Source organism: Podarcis raffonei, chromosome 10 (assembly GCF_027172205.1).
Source record: "Podarcis raffonei isolate rPodRaf1 chromosome 10, rPodRaf1.pri, whole genome shotgun sequence".
NCBI lineage: Eukaryota > Metazoa > Chordata > Lepidosauria > Squamata > Lacertidae > Podarcis > Podarcis raffonei.
Window position 1 is genome coordinate 36,481,660 of NC_070611.1, and position 13,634 is coordinate 36,495,293.

Sequence of the window (13,634 nt, forward strand, 5' to 3'; positions counted from 1 at the left end):
ATCAAAGTGGTATCAACATCTTTATTTTATGCTTAGTGAAAAATATTTTTTTTGTAAATAAAAAGGTGAAATCCACCTGTTGGCAGTTTCCCTTTAAATATGGCGATGCTTTCTTAAGATACTTGTAAATGTGCTGTGTAAGAGTTTTCCGAAAGATCAGAGTGAATATATGGTAACTTATAAGTTGAGGATAGAATTTTATCATAGGAGACAGGGGTCTGTCTCTCTGTAGTCAACACTGCTTCATTTTTCAGTTAATAAGACAGAAATGCCACTATTATTTTAAGCATTAGCTGCGATGTGAGACGGGGGCAAGGCATTCCTCTGTTAATGTAACCACATTCTGTGCTATTAACTTTTTAGAACAGCTGTTCCTGTTATCTGTTTCAGAGGTTTTATTTTTTTTACCTTATTTTAATTATTTTATTAAAATCATTTTAAATCCACTTTTCATTTAGAGAATACTAAAGTGGTTCATAGAAATAAAATCTGCGGTCAAAATGGTTTAGGGCTGGGCATATACAAACATGCCTCAGTCCATTCCAATGTTCATTTTCACATGTGTGTGTGTTTATATCATTGTCCAGCAAGGCAAATATATGCATATTTTTAACGTACATCTCAGCCATCAACAGATATTTACAAGATATCTACATCCCCTGCATGTTTCCTTTCAAAGTTAATGAATTTCCAGAAGGGTAGCAGTATTGGTCTTTTATGCAGCAAAAACAGCAAAGAGCCTCGTGACAGCTTAAAGACAAAAAAATTAATGAACTGATTAATTACCCATCACAAAGGCATCCATGGCTGCAAACCTAACCATGTCTACTCCAAAGTAAAACCTATTGAATTTAGTGGGGCTTACTCTCAAGTAAATGGGGTTAGGATTGCAGCCACTTTCACCACCTTGATTTCACAGTTCAGTATAAACTAGTCATCCTATCTTGTTTCAGGCATCAGGGAGGGACAGTTTTGCTATAAATCAAGGAAACCTCCAGGGGGGAGGCAGTAGGAAAGGAGCTTTAAATTTACTTTACTTTTGAAATAAAGATTTTGGGTGGTAAGAAATGGGCAGTCATTTCCCCCCATTTTGGCAAAGAGGCTAGCCAAAGAAGCACAGATAAAATCCACAGGTAATAGAGGAATTCACTTCTTTCTGTGTAAGATGAACAATAATGAAGGATGTGTTCTATTGCTTTTAAAATTCAGAATAGGAAACAGTTTAAGGCTGAAATGCTAACCCAGTGCCATATTAAGTATAAGCTAAACAAGCTATAGCTTAGGGCCCCACTTTTGGGGACCGCCAAAAAAATTAAGGGGGGAAAACTGGATGTACATTTCCAAAATATAAGATAAAAAAACAAATAAAAAAACCCTACATACAGCAACAGTGTTTTGTGTTGTGTAGGCCCCCTATGATGCAATGTGCAAATGGCTTTAGATACCTATTAGGTCCATATGTTACCATATAGCATATATTCAACACAAAAAACAGCAACAATTTATTGTTGACAAAGGACAGCTGGACATATAAAGGGCCCGATTACCTTCAGTAGCTTAGGGCCTCATCAAACCTAAATCCGGCCCTGTGCTAACCACACTTAACTTAGAGCAAGCACCATTGAATTCAGTTGGATTTACTTCTCTTTGCCCCACCGCTTTCCCTGGGGAAACCTGTGCTTTAGCGCTGAATCAGATGTCAGTTCACCGAATGTCAGTCTGCAGAAAACCCGGTAGACATTTGCTCTGATTCAGTGGTAAAGACTGGGTAAAGCGACCAGACAAGGAGAAGTCTGGGTGAACCCTAAGTTTTGAAATATATTCTAGCATACTTTATTTGTACTACATAAGACTAGAAATGGGCATTATGTTTACACATTCAGGAGTGAGGAAGAACCATATTTGGAGTTCTTATTACATCATGGCTACGCAGAAATGACAAATACTGTAAAGAACTGCTCAAACCTTTAACCCCCCCCCCCAGTTACACATTTTAACAGTGGCAGAAGGTAGGTGAATATAGTCATCCAGCTCACCTGGCTGGCGCTCACGCCCCCCCGATGGCCACCCAACCAGGTGCCGTGGAGGGGGCGTGTTCAGCAGCCTTTTGCTGCAGTGCCAGTCTCTCCCTGGCCTCATTCCTCTCCTCGTCCCGTCGTGAGTCACCCACCCTCCACTCCCTTTTAGTTAGGGCTTAGGTGATTGGCCTTGCTATGGACCTTAGGTTGGTCGCCCTGGTTGCCCGGGGGGCCTGGTAGGAGTTTTTCCATTTGGCATTAGGCTTTTTGGTTTTTTCGCCTACCTCGTAGCAATCGTCACAACTTTTGTGGTATTGGTGGGTAGGTTAGGCATTGGAATAATGTGTTGTGTGTCGAAGTGCTAGGTGTGGCCATCGCCTATGCCTTCAATTTTTAGGGGTATTCCGTTAAAGGAATCTGGCGGTCGTGTATTCTGTCCGATGCCTGCTTGGCGGGAGGCCATGGCACGACCCTCGGTGACAGCAGGGGTGAGCCTATAGTTGGATTAGCATCAACAGGCTCCACCTACTGGTGAATAAACCCACTTGTTTCGATCCAATGCCTAAGCCAATACCTTTTCATTGCTGTAATCAATAAAGTTGTGGCCTTTTCTAGCCCATCAACCTTATATCACTTGTCTTGTGTCTTCATTTCACTTCGCGGGGGTCGGGTCCTCGAACCACAACAGTAATTATCTGTCAAAAGGTACGTAAACTGCAAGAACGTGCTGGACACAAAGACGGCAGTTATAACAAAGAAGTGTAGAATTTTTTTTTACTCCAGGTTTATACTGTTTTTAGTGTCATATTAGGACCCTTACAGTATTTCTGTACCCCATTGAAAATCAACACTATAACATATGTAAATATGAGTATAAACATATAGGTCAAGTGGTTTGAAACAATTACAGACATACCTCGGATTGCGATAGCTGCAGGTTGTGCGTTTTCGGGTTACGAATGCGCTGAAACCCGGAAGTTACTTCCGGGTTTTGGTGCTCGCGCATGCACAGGAACACTAAACCGCGCTTTGCGCATGCGCAGAAGCACCAAATTGCATCAGGCGTGTGTGCAGACGTGGCACTGCGAGTTGCAAACGTGCCTCCTGCACGGATCACGTTCGTAACCCGAGGTTCCACTGTAGAAGAAACAAGCATATTTAGTTTCATTGACTTTATTTTCGTTGTACAGATAACAACAACAGAGTGAAGCTGATGCCTGATGCTAGCATACCTGGATCGGATTACATCAATGCTAGTTATGTGTCTGTAAGTTTGGGATCATTTGTAATTGTTATCACATTCTTCCTATTTTTAGCGTGTGTGTGTGTGTGTGTGTGGTTTGAAACAAATATATTTTATGCAGAAAATGATTAGTTCTTTATGGAATTATGCTCAGAAGTCAACTAAAAATCTAAATAGTTACAGGTCAAATAATGCACAGCTGTTTATTAGTCACCTGATACATTATATACAGAACAGGTGGCAAGGAAAAGCTATGTTAATCCTCTCTCCTGCAAGAATGAGGTGAGATTCTGTAACTTAGGGGTGCAAAATGTTACGTTTGTTATGTGCTCTCTCAGTTGGTAAAGCTGCTGTTGGAAGCAGGCTCTGGACTAAATGAACCCTCAGCCAGATCCAAGAGGGCTGGTTTCTTACAGTTTTACAGAAAAGCAGCAAAACTAAGGCATAGCAAACAATACCAGCCTCCATTTGTAATGCAGTATATACCAAATGTATCTCTGACTATATATCAAACCCATGAAGAAGATTGATATAAAGATTTCTGCAGAGTGAGGGCTTTCTCCACCACTCTGTCATCTCTCTCTCTGTGTGTATGTGTCTGCACATGAGAGCGCTGATGCCATCCATGTGGGATTTTTTTTGATACTCTGTTTTAAATATTTTAATTATTGTAGTTCAGTTGACCATGATGTAAACTGTGCTGGGCTCTTTTGAGAGGATGAGCTGTTTAGAATTGTAATAAATAAATACCCCGACATACAATATTTTTAAGAGTTCATAGGCTCAGTAAAAGATTCCTACATCTTTCTCTCTAGTTCCAAAATGTAGAGGCTAGTTCCTTCTGAACACCCATAGGAATGCACTGAGTTGCTGAAGAACCTCCTGCAATAATAGGTGCATTTCTCTTAATATAGTCATAGGCTGCAAATGAGATGGCTTGCTGAATGTATCGTTTTCGCTCTTTTTCTTTATAAGCATTTGCTATGGTTCATCTTTTCTTTAGGGCTATTTATGTCCAAATGAATTCATTGCTACTCAAGGACCATTACCAGGCACAGTGGGGGATTTCTGGAGAATGGTATGGGAAACAAGAGCAAAAACCCTTGTTATGCTTACTCAGTGTTTTGAAAAAGGACGGGTAAGTTACCAATATATGAACTTAAGAAATACATTTGGTAACTGCCAATTGCCTTTCAAAAAGCCTTCATGTTGTTATTCCCCCCTCCCTAAAATAAGCCACTTTATTCCATACTGATTGCAGATAAGATGTCATCAATACTGGCCTGAAGACAACATACCAGTGACTGTGTTTGGAGATATAGTGATTACCAAATTAGTAGAAGACGTTCAAATAGACTGGACCATCAGGGATTTAAAGATTGAAAGGGTAAGGTCTGGTGATTTTTTTTAAAGTTGTTACCGTTTCTGTGAAAACCATGCTGCTTACACTTCTGATTTTAATTCAAAACATATCAAGCTATCCATAATATTTATTATTCCATTATGAATACACTATATTGAATGTTATGCTTCCAAATACAGTGGTACCTCGGGTTAAGTACTTAATTCGTTCCGGAGGTCCGTTCTTAACCTGAAACTGTTCTTAACCTGAAGCACCACTTTAGCTAATGGGGCCTCCTGCTGTTACCGCGCCGCCAGAGCACAATTTCTGTTCTCATCCTGAAGCAAAGTTCTTAACCTGAAGCACTATTTCTGGGTTAACGGAGTCTGTAACCTGAAGTGTATGTAACCCGAGGTACCACTGTACAGTGGTACCTTGGTACTCGAACAGCTTGGCTCCGATGGGAAGGTAAACAGCATTTCCATGCACTGCTCTGGTTCGCCAGAAGCGGCTTAGTCCTGCTGGCCACATGACCCGGAAGCTCGGCCAGTAAAGCAAGATGAGCATCGCAACCTCAGAGTCGTCCATGACTGGACCTAATGGTCAGGGGTCCCTTTACTTTTACCTTCTGTCAGAGGCAGAACAATCACCTACAATGTTGGTCTTCCAACCGAGTCTATTACTTCTTAGGATGGTTGATTTTTGTTCTTTGCATTATCAATGCTTAATTGTGTTTGTCAGATAAGATAATCCAGTCAAGATCAGGGTTTGTAGGCGGGAGGGCTTAGTTAGTAGGGTCTCATAAACAAAATCTTACTTGAATTTAGCCCAGTTATGTGTGGCCTCTCAAGCTGCAGTTGAAAGTGTTTGCCATTCTGAAATAAAACCTTGCTTCTTTCTGTTTGTATCTGGAAGCATGGGGATTGTATGATGGTACGTCAGTGTAACTTCACAGCCTGGCCTGAACATGGAGTACCTGAAACGACTGCATCATTAGTCCATTTTGTAAAGCTGATCCGTGCTAGCCGAGCACATGATAGCACACCCATAGTTGTTCACTGCAGGTAATAAATTATTTTCCTTTGTAAAAAATGTAAGGGATTTTATATATTTTTCATCTAATTCCTCCTAACCCCAACCCCCACATAATATAGCATACATGTGTACAGTAACAAATAGCATTCTTAAGGGCATATACATAAAAATAAGCAGGAAACAAAATATTCAGTACATAAAATGAAAGCCTGTGTCATGCCTGTAAACAAAGCAAGTGATAAGCCAATAATAAAAAAGGTGCGGCCTAGTGAACACTTTTGATAGTGAGACTATGAAGCTAAGTTAGGGGCATTGCGTATTCTTTCTAGATATGGCAGACACTAGGCATGTTGCTTTATGGCTAGAACGGGAGGGTGGGGGAGAGAAAAGAAAAACATGCAACATGCAATCCATAGCTCAACACCAATGAAGTGTCTGGAGGAACCTACTTCATGTAGCACAGCAGATATCTATGAATGAGAACCATCAGTTGGAGAACAGCATGGAGCTAGGAATGACTGTGAGTCCAATGACAATTGCAGTAAAAAGCCTTCATTAACATAAGCTAGGGCACTTACCCTCTTACCCCTATTAGGAGTGAATCCAGGCCAGCAACTTCCTTCTGTTTTGATTGGATACCATAGTACCAATCTGGGAATGCAATAACGCTTAGTCAATAAAAGATTCTGGGGCACCTTGTTCGGTTTCACCGACATAAGTACACCTAAAAATAAATAATCATTGTCTATATTTAGTCAAAACTGTAATCTACTTTTTATTGCAACTGTGATTTTCCATTAGAGATTTTAGACATTCATGTGAAAATACTTCAGTCTTGACTTGTTCCTTATAGTGCTGGAGTTGGAAGAACGGGAGTTTATATCGCCCTGGACCATTTAACACAGCATATAAATGACCATGATTTTGTGGATATCTATGGTCTTGTAGCTGAGCTGAGAAGTGAAAGGATGTGTATGGTACAAAATCTGGTAAGATGCTCAGAATCTATGCTATGGCCTACTTGTCACAAATAGCAGCTGAGATCGCAAGCCTGCTCCCTTGGACTGTAGCTCTTTAGACTGCAGATGATGGCTCAAATGATAAATTGCTGCTGCGTGAAAAAATAAAAACTCCAACACATAGAAAGCAGCATTCTGGGGAGAAGGCTTTATTGGGGTGGTTGGGTTTAGAGTCTGCAGTATCATGCACAGTTCTGTTGATGCACATAGCAAGAAACAGATGCAATCCTCCTTTGTGCTTCTTCTCATATCCGTTCCTAAAAGTCTGATGCAGTACAGAAAAGGGTGAGTGTGCAGTTTCCAAAATATTAATGGATATAACCAGTGCTTTTGTTCTAAAAAAATGTTTAGGGGTACTCTCATTTTCCTTCTCATATTGAAATACTGCCCCTCAATGAGGCCAAACGTAGATTCACAAAATGTTTAGGGGTATGCATCCCCCTGCATCCCCCCAGAAAAAGCACCAATAATAACAATAACAACAACAATAATTATAATAATTTAAAATCAGCATTGCTTTCCTTCTCATCCTGTAAATGGCTTCTAAGTGAATTTTTGGATACTTATAAACTGTTAAACTAGTAGAATGATGCTGTGTGTGTGTGTGTGTGTGTGTGTGTGTGTGTGTGAGAGAGAGAGAGAGAGAGAGAGAGAGAGAGAGAGAGAGAGAGAGGGAATGAGACAGAGACAGAGAAACATTTTGTTACCCACCAAGAGAAATGTAAAAAAGGGCAAGCTAAAATATACTGTATAGTGCTGAGTTGGATTTCATCTACAATGTTGCAACAGAGAGCCAGCTGGAACTTAGCTAAGTACATGCACCAGGAATGGAGAGCCCTGGAGTCCAACAGATGTTGGATTCTGGCCCACATCATCTCCAACCACCATAAATAAAAATAAATAAATAAATAAACCTTTATTGTCACTATACCACCTGTGTGCAGTGAAATCAAACCAGCCCCCCCCCATACATACACTCAGTTGTGTTTGCACTCTGTGTGCTTGTCAGAAGTCAATTGCCCAATGGTCAGGGATGATGGGAGCTGTAGTCCAACAACATCTTGATGGCTACAGGTTCTGCATCCCTGGCATATACAACGATGCATCAAAATATGTGTCAATTCTCCCTGGGCTCCCAGAGAGCATTTTAATAGCCTGTGGAATATCATCTTCTCCTTAGGTCAGGAGTCAGGGCCAAGCTCCTTGCAGCATCTCCTGCAAGCAAAGGATGTCCCCAAACCGATTCTACCTGGTGGCAGCAAAGCAGGTCTTACCTTGACCTTTTTCTTGGGATTATAATTTTGAGATGTTTTCTTCCACAGTTGTAACTTTTGGGAGGACAACCCTACAAATGATGCTTACCTATAAATTTTCTGATTTTCCTGGAAGCCCACTTTCCCAAATATTATTCAGATAACCTCTTGGAGTCTGGGAAAACATGAATTCACTGTAACAATGTTCTTTGTTCTAGAAGCGCTCTTTGTATAAATTCCAAAATAACTTCAAAACATTTTCCCATTAGAAGCAAGTTCTTCATGCATAAATAAGCTAAACTGAGAAACCTTTAATTTTCAAACCTTGCAGGCACAGTACATATTTTTGCACCAGTGCGTTTTGGATTTATTGACAATCAAGAGGAGCAGTCAGCCTGTGTGTTTTGTTAATTATTCAGTACTGCAAAAGATGGACTCTTTTGATGCCATGGAAGGTAAACAAATATACACTGTACCAAAACAGAGGGCTATTTTAGGTTGCCATGTGCAAGTGTTTGCCCATATTGAAGTAGCATGCATGGAGAAACATTATTTGATTTCAGGGGTTTATTTGTTTTTATGGTTTTCTGCCCTTTTGGGGGGGAAACCCAATTAGTTTTCTCTGTCTACAAGCTGCCACTGGATGAACTCATTAAATCCCGTGGATTTCATTATGATCAGTATGCCAGTGACATCCAGCTCTGTCTCTTTACTACAGAACTTCCACCCTCCACACAATTTTGCATCTCCATTTGTCTGACTGGTGTTTCCACTTGGATGTTTGTCATCTCGAAAAAATGAAAACAAAAGACTGCACTTCTCATCTTTCCTACTAAGCCCTCCTCTTCTCACATACCTTCCACATCCATCAACAATGTCACCATCTACCTTAATGAATATGCATGAAATCTTTGCCTTACCTTTGACTTCTCTTTGCTCTCCATATTCAGTACAGTCATACCTCGGGTTACAGATGCTTCAGGTTGTGTTTTTTAGGTTACGGACTGCCGAAACCCAGAATTACCGGCATAGGTTACTTACGGGTTTTGGCAGTTGTGCATGCACAGAAGTGCTAAATCGCACTTTGCACATGCACAGAAGCGCCGAATCGCAACCCACACGTGCGCAGACATTCGCAACCCGAGCATCCACTGTACCGTGCCAAGTATTGACCTACGCCTCCATGGACAGCTGTGAGTCCAAAATCACTCCCAGGCTGCATACCTGGTCCTTCAGGGGCATGGTTATCCCATTCAAGACCAGAGGTCCCCCACACCTGCCCACTCCCTGTCCCCCCAAAACAGTAATTCTGTCTTGTCATGATTCAACCTCAATCTGTTAGCCGCCATCCATCCTCCAACTGCTTCCAGACACTCACACAGGACATTCACTGCCTTTACTGGTTCTGATTTAAAAGAGAGGTAGAGCTGGGTATCATCCACATACTGATGAACACCCAGCTCTCTTCTTTTCCCTCCATACTGGCTTCAGCAGAAACTCCTCATCTATGCCTTCAAAGCGCTCCATGGCTTTGCCCCTCCTGATCACTCTGCTCTTGTTTTCTGATACATTCCTGCCTTCACTTCCAGCTCTATCATCCTCAGCTTTTCAATGGTTGGGGGGTGCAAAGACACTGCCTCTTAAGCCCCTTCATTTCCCTGACATGGGGTACACCCCAGGAATGGACTACATCTGCCCTAGGCATGCAGTCAGCGAGAGGGTAAAAGAAAAAGCTCACCACCACTTACACCATCTTGCCTGCATAGGATTTGATGTTTGCTACACCAGTGGATCTTCCCCAGCTCCCATCACTGTAAAGTAGGGTGGCTCTGTGACACAAACGGAAGGTAGCAATAAGCAAGTTGTGCTTCACTATGGTGATTGCAGAACAGAAAATTGCAGAACAGAAAATTTACATTACCTTCCCTTTGCTTGTGGCACCAGGAACGGTCGAAGCTACATGTTTTTATAATTTAATTCTTAATTTGTTCTAAACCATTTTCTGTGACCGGTTGAGATTAATTTCAAAAACTTTCAACTATTGTGTCTGTTTCTTTTCTAGGTGATGTGGAATTAGAGTGGGAAGAAACCACCATGTAAAAAAACAGATAAAAACCTTACGTTTTGAGAAACAACTGTTTTGGGTTTTTTAAAAAATAAAAAAATCAATAATTCAGGGGCCAAAACAAACCCCCCTCTTACAATGAACTAACAGCAAATATTAATTTTTGTAAGAATAATAATGTTATAGTTTATACTCTATTTATGTGCCTTCATAAATACTATAAATTATTAAATGATACTTTTGTACAGAGTTTAGTCCTGTTGTTATAACAAAATTGTTATATGTATTGGGTGCAGTCCAGCAATGGCTAATCACAAATAAGTCCCATTGATAGCCATAGAATGTAAGCATTTAACTGTATGCTGTGATCCGTATCCAGCTAAATTATGCTTGCAGAAGCCAGCACATAGCTTCCCATCAACACAATGGAAGCCCCCATTCCCATGTGTGCCCAATGGCATCCCCAAATCTGTTCTGTAGGGTTGAGGGAAGTCCCAGAACAGATTTAGGGTGCACACGGTGGGAGAAGAAAGGGGGAGAAGAAGGTTACGTCGCACAAGAAAAATCCTTCTGCTTACAGAACCCTAGCCTTAGTGTTACATTGAATACAACCCTTTCTCTCACTAATTTCCTTGTGATTTAGGGACTAACTAGGCATTACAAGAGACACTTAAGCGGCTGCTGTTTCATGTCCCTTTCTCTCCTCTTCTCAGTAACACCTAGAATAATATAACTCATAATATAACATCACCACTGCTGTACATTTCCATGCTTCCAACACTCAGTTCTGTGGATGAAGCAATACACAGTGCAGTGATAATGCATTGTAACCTGGGGGTCATACAGTGAATCTGACTGGCAGGAGATGCAGAATAGATAAGCACTTCTTCGCACAGATCATAGTTAAACTGATTTTTGCTGCCACATAATGTGGCAGTGGCTACTCGCTCAGATGGCTTTAAAAGGAGGATAGACAAATTCTTAGGTGATAACTCTACCAGTGGCTAGAAATTAGGGTGGGTATATGCCATCTGTACTTGCTGGTGAGCAATGGCAAGCAAAGGCCTTGTGCCCTTCGTGTGGGATTCTCAGAGGAATCTGGTTGAAACAATATGGTAGCTCAGACAGGCCTTCCACCTTTCCTGATCACCCTGCAGTGCTGCTTTTATGTGTTATACAGCAGCACAACCAGACACCTTCCTCTGCCCCAGCTGCAACAAAACATTTCTCTCCCATATTGGTCTCAGCAGCCACAACATTATATATGAGCTTTCACCCAATGTAAAAGCCAATTCTTGAACTGTAGTGGGATATAGTGCATTTCCAAGTTAATTGCTTCTGGGGAGGGGATCTATTTGCAAATAATATGAAAAAGAATGCTAAACTTGCACTATATTGCCACTAGAAGTGTACAGATAAAATATTTTACCATGCTCACCTTAAAAAACATAATGACCACAATCCTGCAATACTGATACATGTGGTTTTATGCCCATTAATTTCAGTTGGCTTTAATGTGCATCACTCTGCCCACTTTGGGGCACAGTTCTGAAGCATCTACTCCAGTGATGGCCAAACTTGGCCCTCCAGCTGTTTTGGGACTACAACTCCCATCATCCCTAGCTAACAGGACCAGTAGTCAGGGATGATGGGAATTGTAGTCCCAAAACAGCTGGAGGGTCAAGTTTGGTCATCACTGATCTACTCCATGTACCTACACACAGTCCTATGAGTGTACACATGAGCAGATTATTTCAGAATTGCAGCCGCGAGTCCGAATCCAAAAATGGCAACCTATCCACCAAAGCAGGCTTCCACATACGTAGCAGGATCCTTGCATGCAAATGGGGCATGAATCCAATCTATGCCTTTCATTGATAGGCTTATTTTAGTCCCGATGTGGATTAACATACATCCAAATGATACACTACTGAAAGCAACAGACAACTTATTTTGAAAGTGTGTCTAATATTTCTTTGCTCTCTTGTTAACTGGTAAGTTTAAAGAAACCTGCTTTTGTGCGTGGATCACATCTTTGGATCAGGGCCTATAACCTTCCTTTGAGGAAATGCTCTGGACACATTCCGCATACCTCTAAATTACTATAGGATAATACATGTCTAAATGAGCCAAATGTGATGCAGAGCATTCGTATTCCTCAGGTGTATATAATTCAGTGTGCAGATCTGCTCTCCTATTTGTGGTTGATTGTGAGGGAAAGCTACCATCCCATAAACTCAGTTGACTTAAGAGGATGGGGTTGATTGAAGTAAGATGACTTCCAGGATTATCATAACATTTCCCTAAATGTATGCTCTTCTGTTTTGACTCTTTGTTTTATGGGAGTTGAAATATTATCTTATGATCCTGAACAGCTGAAAACTCACCCCTCTGACACTGTGGAGATTTTTCAGCTTTTATTCGGCACACAGTAGCTTTTCAGGGACACTCGGGGCTATTTAACCCATCGTGGAATGACGACCAGAGATTATTGGTTTTCTTGTTCCGTTTTGCAATGCATTTGGTAATTGTACATGCTTGGTGATTAAAAAAACAAACACTGTCTCACATTCCTAATTTTCTAATGCTGTAAAATAAATAAATAAAGTTTTACATTTTATTATACAATATAATTCTCAATACCGTGTTGTCTCCTATGTACAATTCTTTCAGTTACGTTTGAAAAGTCTTCATGGAGTCAAATTCTTTCCCACCCTGCTCCTTTCCAGATGATTTGGACTGCAAATTCCATTACCTCCAACCAGCATAGTCAGTGGTCAGCGATGATGCTGTAGTCTGACACATCTGGAAGGTACCAGCTTAAGGGAGTTTTGCCTGAAGTTGAGATCAAACAACTAGGCAGTTCAGACCTTATTTTGGGAGAGGAAGGGTACAAGGTCCAATTCATGCAACATTGCTTGGGTTCTTTTTTAATCCCCCCCCCCCCCAGATTGTATGGATTGTATGGAATAGTTGTTTATTCCTCTACCAGTCTGAATCCAATTGCAAGTTAAACACACTTCTGCATAAAGTCTTACAGGACTTTCTTAGGAATATTTTAACAAATTGCCAATATTTTAACAAATGAGAATTTGGAATTGTGCTTTTTGAAGCTTGATGTTCCTTTGTTATGTTTATTGCTGTTCTTATTTTTTGTTCTTACCTACTGTTCATAAACAGTTTTGCATTTCATGTGAATAGAAAGAAATACAATCAATCTAATCAATGTTCCATGGAAAAACACTTTTGAAGCTGTAAGGACCCTGAAAAGCAGTTTGTGGTAGGACATACGGATCTTCGATCTGATGAAAGTGGCAGTTTTGAAATCCCACTAAGTACATATGCCCAATTTAAAATGCTTCAGAAATAAAAACCAAAATCAGAGTCTCGGTATAGGAAAGGGTTTAACAGGACGATGCACCAGGCAAGGAGGATGTGCTGAGAACATTTCTTTTTGCGAGGACAAACTCTGTAGTAAATTCACCTGCCAGGCTAAAGAAATAACGGCGCTTTTTAATGCAGAAGAAAAGGAAGAGGTGATACTCACAGCTGTTCATATCCTTGGCAAGCCATTTTTGTGCAGCTCCCATTTCATTTGACTCATTCAAAACACGTGTTCTCCATTTATTATAAATCTACTTTCACATATTTGACAAATT

The 13,634-nt window shown here is 40.8% G+C and overlaps 1 protein-coding gene across 6 annotated transcripts in view; it reads left to right on the forward strand.

Annotated features, from left to right (window-relative positions):
- The window catches only part of PTPRQ (protein tyrosine phosphatase receptor type Q), a 106,705-nt gene extending 94,090 nt beyond the window's left edge, over window positions 1-12,615 (forward strand). For 3 of the 6 annotated variants that reach the window (XM_053404729.1, XM_053404730.1, XM_053404732.1), the window contains 7 exons: window positions 3,209-3,285; window positions 4,265-4,399; window positions 4,523-4,648; window positions 5,519-5,667; window positions 6,492-6,627; window positions 8,242-8,365; window positions 9,973-12,615. In XM_053404729.1, coding sequence (XP_053260704.1) covers window positions 3,209-3,285; window positions 4,265-4,399; window positions 4,523-4,648; window positions 5,519-5,667; window positions 6,492-6,627; window positions 8,242-8,365; window positions 9,973-10,010 — 785 coding nt within the window. In that variant the 3' untranslated portion in view covers window positions 10,011-12,615. Of the gene's footprint in view, window positions 1-3,208; window positions 3,286-4,264; window positions 4,400-4,522; window positions 4,649-5,518; window positions 5,668-6,491; window positions 6,628-8,241; window positions 8,885-9,972 lie in introns of those variants that run through there. The other 3 variants (XM_053404728.1, XM_053404733.1, XM_053404734.1) reach the window with 2 other exon arrangements.
- The last annotated feature ends 1,019 nt before the right edge of the window (window positions 12,616-13,634 follow it).